The sequence below is a fragment of the Chiloscyllium plagiosum genome, chromosome 10 (genome assembly GCF_004010195.1).
Source record: "Chiloscyllium plagiosum isolate BGI_BamShark_2017 chromosome 10, ASM401019v2, whole genome shotgun sequence".
Lineage (NCBI taxonomy): Eukaryota > Metazoa > Chordata > Chondrichthyes > Orectolobiformes > Hemiscylliidae > Chiloscyllium > Chiloscyllium plagiosum.
The window spans coordinates 87,621,072-87,634,525 of NC_057719.1; the positions used below are offsets into that span (position 1 = coordinate 87,621,072).

The 13,454-nt window shown below is 38.5% G+C and overlaps 1 protein-coding gene across 1 annotated transcript in view; it reads right to left on the reverse strand.

Annotated features, from left to right (window-relative positions):
* Window positions 1-13,454, reverse strand: part of LOC122553870 (EH domain-containing protein 1-like) — a 66,991-nt gene that overhangs the window by 32,182 nt on the left and 21,355 nt on the right. Inside the window, exons 3-4 of the mRNA XM_043698319.1 lie at window positions 13,086-13,183; window positions 621-1,033 (exon numbers count right to left, since the gene is read on the reverse strand). Of these exons, the coding sequence (XP_043554254.1) occupies window positions 621-1,033; window positions 13,086-13,183 (511 nt within the window). The remainder of the gene's footprint in view (window positions 1-620; window positions 1,034-13,085; window positions 13,184-13,454) is intronic.

Genomic DNA, 13,454 nt, shown 5'->3' on the forward strand with positions numbered 1-13,454 from the left:
CAGTTTCTGCTCAACAGACAGCAAAGCCATTGCAAAATTTGCAATAAAAAAGCATCAATGCAGTGGCTGCCATGGTAACCAGGTTTTAGTATCAGTTCTAACTTCGACATTCTTTTGCTCAGATGGGAGATACATAGCTGGGACAAATCCATATACCAAGCAAGCCTTCTGATCTTGATCATTTTTAATGTCATCAAGCGTAGCCAGTACTGTGGGTGCCCCTACATCATAAATTGCTGTAGCTCCAAGGCAACATGTCACCACAATCTTCTCCAGGGCAATTACAGATGGACAATAAATGTTGGACTGTCCAGCAATGCCCATACCCAGTGAATGAATTTATAAAAATGCAAACCAATTACAGATTTCTACAAATATATACAGTCTCAAATACAAATAAAGCTAACCAATTAGATAGCTGATGATAAAGACACTAAGCCTATTTCTCTCAGAAATACTCTTTGTGGATATTGCCTAACTTGGAGTGTTACCAGAATACTGACATTATTTCAGGTTCCACTCCTCTGTAGTAATTTGTTTTATTGTAAGCAGCTGACAATATACCATGATCCATTACCATTTTGCAAGGAACTAGTTCGAAAGATCACTTAAGTGCATACCTTTGCAAGCCTGGCCCGTTTGATGAGGTCATTGAGTTTGCGTAGTGCAGCATTCCGAGGTAAACCTTTAATGTCCCTGAACAGGTCTTCCGTTTCCAACTCAAAAAGTTTCCGATTCTCTGTAATCTGCAGAGGTTTGGACCAGAAGGAGCCGATGTAGACGCGTACAACCTCTGGGGTGTCAATCACTTTGCCAAGGGACCACATCAATGCTCCATACACTCTCATGAGTTGTTGTGTATCAACTTGGTCTGCCTTGTTCAAGACAACTCTGATTTTATCATCTTGGCCTTTCAGTGCCTTGATAGCCTCAGAAAACTCATCAGATATATCCAACTTGTGAGCATCAAACAAAAGGATGATACGATCAACCCTCTCAGCAAACCATCGCAAAACTTCTGAAAAGTCATAACCTAATAGAGATACAGAGAGAAAACATGCATGAATACATGTTTCACCTATAAATTGCATGAAATAGCTCATGAGAGAAACCCCCAACAGATTTCAGGACCAACATTAATGCTTTACCTTCCTGACACCATAACTCAAATTAGCTCCACCTAGAGCCTTGTGTTGATCACATCCTCAGTGTATTCAACTCTAGAAGCTTGCAACAAATTCATCCCATACTGTATATTTATTTCATTCCTGATATAGTGTGCATTAAAGATATAGAGAAACAAAAATAGAATACACCCTACAAATATTGTCAATCAAGTAAAATCTAGAAGTTTAGAACATGAATTTCAGTACAGGAGGAGGAGTAGGCCTTTCGGCCATCCTTTTTGAGCTGACACTGCCATTCTAGATAATCCCCTCAGTGCCATTTTCCCACATTATCGCCATATTCCTTCATGTAAGGTTGAAGTCTGAACACTAAAAAGACAAGAAAAATGTTAATTCAAAGAAATACATTAGAAGAAACCTAAAGGTGAATATGAAGTAGATGGATGTCACACTGGAAAATTTAGCTAAGTCTGTCGAAGTAGGACAAGTTATAACAGATAATAGCTGGAATGCTGAAATCAGGAGGAGTATAGCAATAGCCAGAAATAAGCTTGTAAAGGTGAAAGATGTGTGAACAGGAACATTCAAGCTACAACAGGGGAAATAACTCGATGCTACAGTCTGTCCACTTTCTCATGCGCCTCAGAAACTGGACAGCAAGTAAAGATGGATGAAACAAAACAGGCCTTAGAAACGTGGATGCTAAGACATAAGCACAAGACAAATTTGTAGATTCTTGCGGTTACAAGAGCAAAAAAAAACTCTTAAGTGACATCTAGAAAACAAAGTCAGTATTTCAACCATTTGATCACAACCAACAATGGGTTTGCTGAAGAGGGAAAAGTATAGGGCAGCAGAAAGAGGGATGAGCCTAGGTGTAGTTGGATGACGAATGTCAGAGTAGAAGCAAAGATGATGCAAGTCAGATAAGCAGGAGATAACTGCTGCACAGATTGCCTGGAGTAGCTACCAGAGGAAGCAATTGGGCGTTTACACCAAATTGATTTCTTCTTCAAAAGTCAGAAAAAAAAAAGGGAAGTCTTGCTAAAACTATGCGAGGCACTGATCAGACCACAGCTAGAATACTGTGGACAGTTTTGGGCTCCTTATTTAAGATATACTGGCACTGGGGACTGTCTGGTGAGTACAGGTCAAGTACAAATTAAGTTTAGAAGAATGACAGACAAGCTTATTGAAATATACCAGATTATGATCATAGGGGTTGGTCTTGACAGCGTAGATGCAGAAAGGTTGTTTCCCCTCGTGGGGGAGTCTAGGACATAATCTCAGAATAAGAGGTTACCCATTTAGAACAAAGATGAGGAGGAATTCTTTCAAAGGATGGCATATCTGTGGAATTCTTTCCGGATTTCAAAACAGAATGGAGACAGCCACATAGAAACTGCCTCTGCCTTCTCAGTGTAAAGTGTACAACAACTACTGCCTTTTTTAAAGAGCCCCAAAACACATTTTTCTGATAGACACAAGGAAACAAACTTCATACAAATCAATTTAACATGCCAATTGTAATCATTGAGTTTAAAAAAGAAAAATAAAACGAACTTGAAAGAATGAGAACCACATAATTACAATATAGTCCTCCCAAGTTACCCTCATGTACTTATTGTCTTATGCCAAAGCAAAACAGAAAACTAAAGGTGAGAGTTTTAAGGAAGTCATTTTGAAATACAGGTCAGTCATTGAGATTAGTACTATTGAAAAACAGACTGCACTGAGAACAAAAGAAAGTAACTGCACATTAACCTGGACTGTAGCTACAACATATTGGACAGTTTATGAAAGTTATCAACTTGAAATGTTAACTTTTTTTCCCCACCTCTATGGATGCTGTATGATCTGCTGAGTGTTTTCAGCACTTTCCATTATTTCAGATGCCCAAAATTCTCAAAATTTCAGTTGTGTTTCAGAATACAGAAACATAATTTCCTGTTGATTCTTACTCAGACAAGGAACAAAATGAAACTACCCAAATTAGCAGAATGGAGTTTCAAATAAAGAAGTGATGTTCCCACTGCTGAGGGAGCAGCTTTTGTCTACACAGAATCTTGGGACTTCATGGAGGTTTTTGAATACAAGATTAAAAGATAAGGAAGTACCCTTAGATTATAGTATTCAGGATATCAAGGTTCAAACATTTTGCCTCCTATAGTAGAACATTGGCTATTTGTTACGCCATTGGTTCTGAAAAATCCACTTTGAAGAATGTTCGGAATCCTTTGTTGAGAGACATAGTGCTTGAATGCTCTCTCATTTCGCAAAAAGGAATCTTGGAGACAATGTATTGGTCTACAATTCACTGAAAAGATAACTCTGAATGACTCTTGCTGTTACTACACAAATTGGCTAACAAATGCAGTGAAGAAGAAATAACCCTGAAACTGTGAAATGCCCAAGCTACCTGCTGATTTGTTATTAAATTTGCAAAAGTAACATTTGACCTTTAGCATCATACTTTTCATGACGTTGGATATTAATTGTCCACTAAACACACCACTTTCATTAACAATGCAAGTACTCTGCCAATGTTAGCATTGATAATGAGTATCATTCAATGGTCCATACCCAGAAATTGAAGAATTCAAAATGCTGACTTTCCTCCCTTCAGATTGAATTTTTGGACATATTAAAATTGCCACATTTTAAATTGTTATTGTTTGCTGTCTATCAATTCTCTTTTATACTCCTCTCTTCATTTTTCTTTCTCTACTTGATTTGATACTTTGTCCTCCTCTCAGCGCTGTACTCATTTTTTTTGACCTCGCTAGTTAAGAATATACATTGTTTGCTTCTCTGTTTACCAAGGTCACAAACTGCATGTTATTCTCACCATGCAGTTTTCAACTTTCTCAGCAATTTTGCAGGCAAAAAAAATTAAAAATCAAAAAAGTGTGCACCACAAGTGTAAAAGGGCACGAGTGAGAGAATCACACTTCATGACGTTTGGTCCTTTGAATCATTCAAATTATAGATTTTAGGAAGAGTGGTAGCAACATCCTAAACTTTCCTCGTTATTTCCAGAGCATACTTGCATCAGTATGGAACAACATTCCTTATGAACAGCATGCCAAGTGCCCTGAGAGTTTACATTCAAAAATGTGGAGCCTGAGAGAGACTTTACTCAGACAAATGTTCAGCGTAATCATGATATGGACTGCTTGGAGCCTTTCCTAAAATAAAACTTTCCAGTATTGCCTTCATCCAGCTCTCAATAAAAATAAAACTTCTCGAATACAAGACTAGTGGTAACTTTATGCAAATATAGACAATGATGTGTTAAGAGTATAATCTAAAACACAAAGACAAGGAGACATCATTCTGTTGAAGTAAATCACACTCTTAACAGAATTCTTCAATATGGAGTGAGTACTTCTTTATTTGTTGTGGGATGTAGGCATTGCCAACTGGTCCAGCATTTATTGGCCATCCGGCAGCATGGTGGCTCAGTGGTTAGCACTGCTCTATCACAGCGCCAGGGACCCAGGTTCGATTCCAGCCTCGGACAGCTGTCTGTGTGGAGTTTGTACATTCTCCCAGTGTCTGTGTGGGTTTCCTCTGGGTGCTCTGGTTTCCTTCCACAATCCAAAAAAGATGTGCAGGCCAGGTGAATTTGCCATGCTAAGTTGCCCATAGTGTTAGGTGCATTAGTCAGAGGGAAATGGGTTTGAATGAGTTGTTCTTCGGAGGGTCGGTGCGGACTTGTTGGGTCGAAGGGCCTGTTTCCACACTGTAGGGAATCTAATCTAATCCATAATAGCCCTGGAGAAGGTGATGATGAGCTGCCTTCTTAGAACAATCAAGTTATCGGGGTATAGATAGACCAACAGTGTTATGATGGAGAGAATTCCTGTTTTTTGACACAGTAACAGTGAAGAAATGTGGATATAAATTCCAAACCTGAATATGTGTAATTTGGTGGAGAACTTGCCTCCATGCATGTGCTGCTCTTGCCATTCCAAGTGATGGAGATTGCCAGTTTGGAAGGCGCATATAGACTAACTGCAATCTTTTAATGACTAACATAACAGGACCTAGAACAAAGAGGATGTTTCTAGTTACGTGAGGTGTGGTGAGAGTTAATCATAACTTATTGAGTATCGGTTTCTCTTGGAGCTGCACTTAACTGTGATCAGAGATGAATGTGGAATTGGCTATTTTCCCTGCTTTACAATAACCTTCAACTCTGCAGAATTGCCCTGAGTCTAGAATAGTTTAGTGTGGGTTAATAGACTAAAAGTTCTTTTGCTGACTTCTTTTTGGAACAGTCATAACACAACCAGCCAAGCAGGTTTTCTCACTTTGACAACCCATTGAGCTGTAGATGAAGTGAGAATGTATTCCTCAGTTAGCCTACTAAATGCTTGTCATATTATAGAAATATTGACAACTTGCAAATTGGTGAGGAGCCACTAAGCTATGTTATCCTCCACTAGCCAAGAAACAACACGCAAATAGATAGTGATATATGGCTGAGGAAGGAAAAGGATTGTATATTGCAAACAACTTCAAGGTATTGTATGGTTTGATAGCTTTATGCAATAAATTGTATGTTTGTCAAACAGATCAATGTCTTTATTATACTGTTTTGCTCTAAGATTAATTACAATCTCTCAACATTTAATTTTTTTAAAATCCATGGTCAGAGTTTTTAAGTTAGTGAAGCAAGAATCCTTTAACAGGACTACTGAAGAACTACCTTTGATAAGTCATAAATAGTAATTACTTTATAAACAAGAATCAAAGTTAAGCCAATATACTACAATGAACACACTTTTATATCAACTGCTCTTTGCATAACAGATGCCTATCCAGCAAACAGAAATTCTTAAAGCTAGTGCTATACAGCAAAAATTCTTGGAGACTACCCTGAAAGGTAGAACTGTGAAAGGCAAAAGAGGGCAGGTAAACAAATGCAGAGACACACAAGGAAGCAGATCAAGACAGAAGCACTAGGGGAGAAATCAGATGCAAGACAGAATTCTGCAGGTAAAGCATATCACCAGTACAAATGGAAATCATAGGAATGATATGAAGACATTCTGGATGCATGGAGTTCAGGAAGGAGTGCTTTTTTTTCTTGCATGATCTTCCTTTCTGTCCAAAATAACAACTTACTTTTATTAAGCTATTGAAAGCTGAACTTACTCCAGCTTCCAAGCCTCCAGTCTCCATGGAGCAGTTACCTAGGGAGCTGCCAAGAATACTTTGACTGTACTCTTGCGAGGATGCAATCCAGTTTTGTGCCTTTTAACAACAGCAGAATGGGATTGGCTGACTCCGCCTACTCTCATTACTTAAACAGTGAAGAACAGTACATAACAAAACTTGGGGAGAGACAAAAAGTAATATTGTTCTATATCATTGATTCCTGGGGTGCAAGTGTCACTGGCTAGATCAGCATTTAGTGTCAACTCCTAAATGCCCTGAGGTAGAGATTTAATTGAGAAAACTGTTTACAGGCAATCCAGCAGATGTGTGTACATAAAACAGCAAATGAGTCAACTGTGAAAAACTGCTTCCTTAATAGTATTTTTATTTATCCATGGATGTGGGCATTGTTGGCTAAGTCATTTATTGCCCACCTCTAATTGCCACATCAGGAATATGGAGGCTGGTTTACCTCCAAGCCTGGTCTCAGTCTGGTATTGTCCATTCTTCTAACCAAAAATAATCAGGCACTGGCAAGCTCAAATGCTGACTAAGGAGTTAAGCAACTGGGAACTAGGAGAATTCTATAATAATTGCCAGATTGAAAGTTCCCAAAATGTGGTCAACATTAACACTGAGTAAGCAACATTACAAAATCAAGAATCATCTTTCATAACACAATATCATGCACATATTGCTCAACACAGTTTAAGTATATATTAAGTGTTAACACAGCCAGCATGAAGATAAATTTAGATTATATTGCACACTTCCTCATTTGCCAGATTAATTCAGATACTAAGACCCAAAACTAGTTTCAACTTCTGCAATTTTCAATTTAGAAGTATTTGCACAATTGGTCATGGTGCTTGGTTTTGGTTTCACCACTGAACAGACATGGTCTTTCTTGCAGGTTAGTCCACACTCTTCCAAGAGAAAGATGAAAATCTGCTAAATTAGAAGAAAAGGCTAGTTGGGTCATGATCACACCTTGCTAGTGTTTCAAGCCCATCCCAACATCTGGCTCCACCCTTTACATTTAATAATATCCTTGGAGCAATTTGAGGAAAGTATTTTAACCACTTTCAGTTTTAAGTTGACATGCTCCTCATTCATATTTGTAGATTTTGGCCTGACTGACTGTAAGTCGATATTTTCAGCTCACTTTCTGTTCACTACTTAAAAAGGAAAATTAGCATTTAATTGACACCTTCCATTGTTTTGAGGATGTCCTAAATGACTTCACAGCCAAGGAAGTTTGAGGGAAGCTAGGTCAGCGTGCAAGAAACACAAGAGTTTAACACTTTAGGAGGGAAAGCGATTCAAAGGCAATCTGTGGAGATGGGAAAGAGGGCGAAAATTGTAGAGGAGAAGGTCGATATAATCAATGTCAAATGGTGGAGAAAGGTTAGAGTACAAGGGATATAGTGTTCCATGGTCACAGTGGAAACGATCCTTGGTAGCCTCAGTGATGTGGCATGTATAAAAACCTGGATGTAGACAAACTGAAAAGAAACTTCAGGAAAGATGGTCATGGAGTAGATGAATGAACAGTGTCAAGGATCTTAAAAAGAAAAGGCAAGTTGGATTTGGGGCATTGGTCAATGGTATATTTTCCCTTCTCGGGAAGGGCAACAACAGGAGTTTTGAGGAGGAGGATGGGCCAGGGGGAAGCGAAAAGTTACCTAAAGTCTGGGTCAAGAGCTGGAGATCAATTAGTGCGGAGAGAATCTGAAGAAAAAATAAATGGGATTTATGGAAGAAAAAGCAAAGTAAAACAAAAGAAATAAATATTCTCTCTCCCAATAAGCAAGAGAAAAATCTCCTCAAATGCTAAGTGTGCCACTGCATTCTCACCATTAATGTAAGCATTAGCAATTCCCAGAGTGTGAACAGCAAACAGCACATCAGCTTAATGCAATATAAAATGACACTCATCTTCTTAGAATCAAACCAACGTTCAGAATAAAGCAATTGAACTTATTCAAAATGAGACAGGTAATCAGCAGAGTTAAAAATCACATACACCAGGTTGTTGTCCAACAGGTTTAATTGAAAGCACTTGCTTTCGGAGTGCTGCTCCTTCATCAGGTGGTTGTCAGTACTCCGAAAGCTAGTGCTTCAGATTAAATCTGTTGGACTATAACGTGTTGTGTGAATTTTAACTTTGTACACCCCAGTCCAACACCGGCATCTCCAAAGAGTGGTAATCAGCAGCACTCTGTGCAAATCAATGAATCTTAAGTAATTAGAAGAATTAATTAATACCTCCTCTTGAGTTCAGCACCACAGATCCCAGTCTTCAGACAATCTGATCCACTCTACCTGCATTAAGGCATGGGCCCTCACAACATATTGGCATTAGAGAGTCATAGAGATATACAACATGGAAACAGATCCTTTGGTACAACTTGCCCATGCCGACCAAGTATCCTAAATAAATCTAGTCTCATTTGCCCACATTTGGCCCATATCCCTCTAAACCCTTCCTATTCATATACCCATCTAGATGCCTTTTCAATGTTGTACCAGCCTCCACCACTTCCTCCAGCAGCATATTCCTTACACGCACCACCCTCTGAGAAAAAGTTGCCCCTTAGGCCCCTTTTAAATCTTTCCCCTCTCACCCTAAACCTATGCCCTCTAGTTTTGGATTCCCCCACCTCTGGAGAAAAGACCTTGTCTATTCACCTCATGATTTAATAAACCCATCAGCCTCAGACACTCAGATACCGTGGCCAAAGTGGAGCTCAGAGGCAAGGAATTCTGTGGCAAATAACTCACCTGTTCCCTCAATGTCTATCCACGAGCTACCAGGATCATTAGGACAGTGATTGAATACCTTGAGATGTTATTTTAAAGCTTTTTAATCATTTACACAAGTCGTAATGGAAACCAACTATGATTACTATTATAGACACACGCATGGAAGGACCACATATTTTAATTCATTGGATTAAAAACTCAAACGAAAATTTGATTGCTTTATTTGAAAAAAAAATTTATAACTTAATAAACAAGTGTTGCATATTGTTGAGTTGTTTTTGGAAACAACGAGGGAAAGTTGAGAATGAATAGCATTAAGAAGAATCTTTGGCCAGGCAACAGCTCTCTGACTGGCTGAGCTGCAGCATGTTAAAAAACTGCAAGAGCTTAAACCAGTAGAGTGAAAACATCCAACCTGCAGACAGCATCCTCTCTCCCTCCTTCTGTATAGGGGGTTTACAAAAGACAGGTTGGTGGATTTCTCAGGTTAAAATAAGACAGCTTTAGGTGCAATTATTAAATCACAATTACAGCGCTATTTCCATTTTAGACATGGATGAGTGCAGCTCCAACAACACAAACAGCCTAACACCAAAGCAGGCAGCTTGACTGGCACAACATCTGAATATCTTCAACAGTCATTCCCTTCAGTACTGATGCACAATCGCACCATTGAGTAGTATCTACAAGGTGCACTGCAACAACTCACCAAAACTCCAAACACTTGCTCCCTCTATTTGTTCAACTACATATTCTATAATTGGCACCTAGTAAATTAAATCTCCATGCTCTGAAAAAAAGATGATTTTTATGTTGTATTCTCAATAGTCAATGCATTCATTTTAATAAACTTAGTCGAACATTTCTTAACATTAAAAGTGATTTGCATATCTTAAAACTAAAATATCTGCAATATAAGCACATTGTGAGAGATCACATTTAGGACAAGATGAGCAAACACTAATGGCCTGATAATCTGCAAGGTCTAACATGTGCTCCAGGGACAAAGTCAGATAAATCAGGAGATAAATTTAATACAAAGAATATGATTCAGACTATCAGAAAGAGATGAGATAATATGGTAAAAAGCAATGCTAGTGTCACATGCCTTTAGAATTTACAAGATAACTCAATGGATTAATGTGTTACATATTAATTAGAAATAACTTGTCAAGACGTCGTAGTTCTCATTTACAAAATTGTTATTCCCGTAATTAGTGAAACATACAATAGCCCAAGAATTTGAATCTCTGTTAACAACCTATGCAAACAGATTATAGCTACAATCTTGCAACTCTTCCAGATGAGTCCTCCCATGTGTGCCTATAACAGTAATCACAGTTGGTTTCCATTCTGACTTGTGTAAATGATTAAAAAGCTTTAAAATAACATCTCAATATTCCTAGATTTGAACTGGTTTCAAATGATTTGGATCAGTTTGTATATTTAATATACTCCAGGAAAAACTTATGACCCAGGACATTTTAGGTGCCAGAAATACACTTGTGCTGCAGATAAAATAAAACTCAGGTACATACTCATGAGTAATATTCAATTTCTCAAGGGGCGGACAAATGTGAAAATGGAGAATGATCGTGTACAATTTAGCAATGTGTACTTATGGTTAATAATGATCTATTTGAACTTAGAGAAACAAAGGTACCCTTTGTAGAAGGATTACTTGTTGTTCGCTCAAATATTCAGCTTCGCAATTCACCTTCAGGTGTTCAGCACTAAATGCAACATCTAATAAAAGTAGCAGAGATATAAAGCAAGGTTGGAAAAAGCAACGCTTCAGAAACTTCTTGCATTGAAGATGTGACCAAATGAGATTTCACTTTGTCCCACAGGTCAATATCTACACGGCTGCTACAGAATGCGTACAAAAGCCTAGACTGAAAACAAATTACTGTGGATACTGCATATCTGATACAAACACAAAATGCTGGAAAAACTTAGCAGGTCTGGCAGCATCCATGGGAAGAAAAACAGCATTTCAAGTTCCTGACTGGTCCAAAGAACAGTCATATCAGACTCAAAATGTTAACTGATTCTCTCCAAGGATACTGCCAGACTTGTTGAGTTTCTCCAGTACTGCTTCCATTGTCTGCTGAAGCCTGTTAGCTAATATTAATTTGGAGACAAGAGATCCAACCAAACATATGAGGAGAAGTTGCAAGGGCTTATTAATTTAATTGTAATCACCACCTTAGTTATTCGAATAACTCTGTTTGTTACAATGCATTGGGGTCCTACTGTGCAACAGGAGTTGAATTCAGGCCAGGATTCAACTCATTGGTCTAACTGTTCAGCTTTATCAAGGCGTGTTAATGGAGGAAAAGCATGCTACCAATCACAGACAAAAGTAGATTACACTAAAGCACTGCTTTAAAAGAAGCATTTCACCAAATTCACTTAGCATCCAAGCAAATGATCAGTGCAATGAGAGTAAATCCATCATTTACAACATTTGCAGAGCTTGGATTTGAAAATAGTGGCTCATTGGTGTTGGATACTTTTGTGAAAGTTTATATTTGGAAAAGAAAAGTTAGGTCAGACAGACCTTGCAATTTCTCTCTGTAAACTGTTTAGTTGGGAACATCTCAAGTTGGAACAGAAACAAGTACAATCTCGCTTCTCAAAAGGAGTTTTTCGAAGCAGTTAATGAAATAAGTTTTTAAAAGTTAGTTTGTGTAACTTCCAGACTAGAAGGGTTTAGTTAGAATTCTGTAGATGTTTAGAAGATAGGACAATCGAAGCTCTCAATTTTGAGAGTGTTCATGTAAGAAGACTCCACAGTTCACAGGACAGAGAATCAGTTAAGTATAAGCTTAAAGATTGAGAAAAAGGTAGTCTTAAGATTTGTTAACTGCATTCTATAACTAATTATCTTAGATTTTCTTTTGATTTTGTCTTTTGAGTAATAAACGTCTGTTGTGCTGTTAAGAAATTATACCACCTATGTTTCAGTGAATGACTTCCACATTAGGCAAAATTTTTAAAATAGCGATCCAGATTTCATTCTGGGATCTGACTTGTCCAGTTGTACAGTCAGCTGGTATCAGCAGTTCCCATGTGATCAGTGAATGCAGTTTTTGTCCCTAATTTCAGGACAATGAGACAGTTACTCAAAATCCCTGCTAGAACTTGAAAAAACTTCCAGATATAACATTATTGTAAGGAATTACCAGAACAATTGCACTTATGAAAATTTAGAAATTATTTCAATTGGTTTAACACAAACACACTTGCCATCATGTTTCTATTTCCAGCCTACAAACTCTGCTGTGGAAGTGTGTTATGTGACTAACTACCATGTAATTTGTTGCAAGCATCAGAATTTGTGTCCCTGCCAGCACTTGGTTCCAGTTGTTTACTGTGACAGGCTTCATTCTATGGGTTTGTTTAATGGGCAGGGTATCAGATATTTAGCCTGGAGTGTACAGATTAGATTACTTACAGTATGGAAACAGGCCCTTCGGCCCAACAAGTCCACGCCGACCCACCAAAGCGTAACCCACCCATACTGCTACATTTACCCCTTTACCTAACACTACGGGCAATTTAGCATGGCCAATTCACCTGACCTGCACATCTTTGGACTGTGGGAGGAAACCGGAGCCCCCGGAGGAAACCCACGCAGACACGGGGAGAACGTGCAAACTCCACACAGTCAGTCGCCTGAGTCGGGAATTGAACCCGGGTCTCTGGCGCTGCGAGGCAGCAGTGCTAACCACTGTGCCACTGTGCCGCCCACTACACAGACATAATTTCATTGAGGAGGGGATTGCAGAAATAGCTATTTTTAAAATGGAGGAAAAGAGGAAAGAAACTAAATTAGCAAACAAGACAAAAACTGTCCTTGCATGGGAAAAGTTAAAAAGTTGAAAACGTCAGTCAAGGTCACCATCAATAAAAGCATAACTCAGGAGGAACCAGAAATAAAATACTCAGCTATTCCTGTGCGCAGTTCAGGAGAAATGCCTTATATCCACCCAGCTTCCTTTTAAAAAGGAGTCCACTCACCTCTGCTCATTCGTTGCTTCTCCCCAGAGAGGATTCCAGGTGTGTCAATGATAGTTATGCTTTCCAGTACTTGGTTTGGGAGCTGAGCACACATGAATCTGTTAAAAAAAAGGGGAAAGAAAAGCATCAAGGAGAGCCTGTATACTCTAAACGTATTGCACCTCAAACATTGCAGTCAACCTATTTTAATCAAAACATTGGAAAGGAAAGTGCAGGAAAGTTCTGCGTGTAACCTGCACTTGCAATACAAGTGTATCCAGAAACAATAGGGCAATAAATTGAGAGAGATTTGTCCACAATTTGCCTTCAGCTAAAACCAATCATGACATTGAAGGTTATAGAAACTGAAGGACCAAGAGATTAAATGAC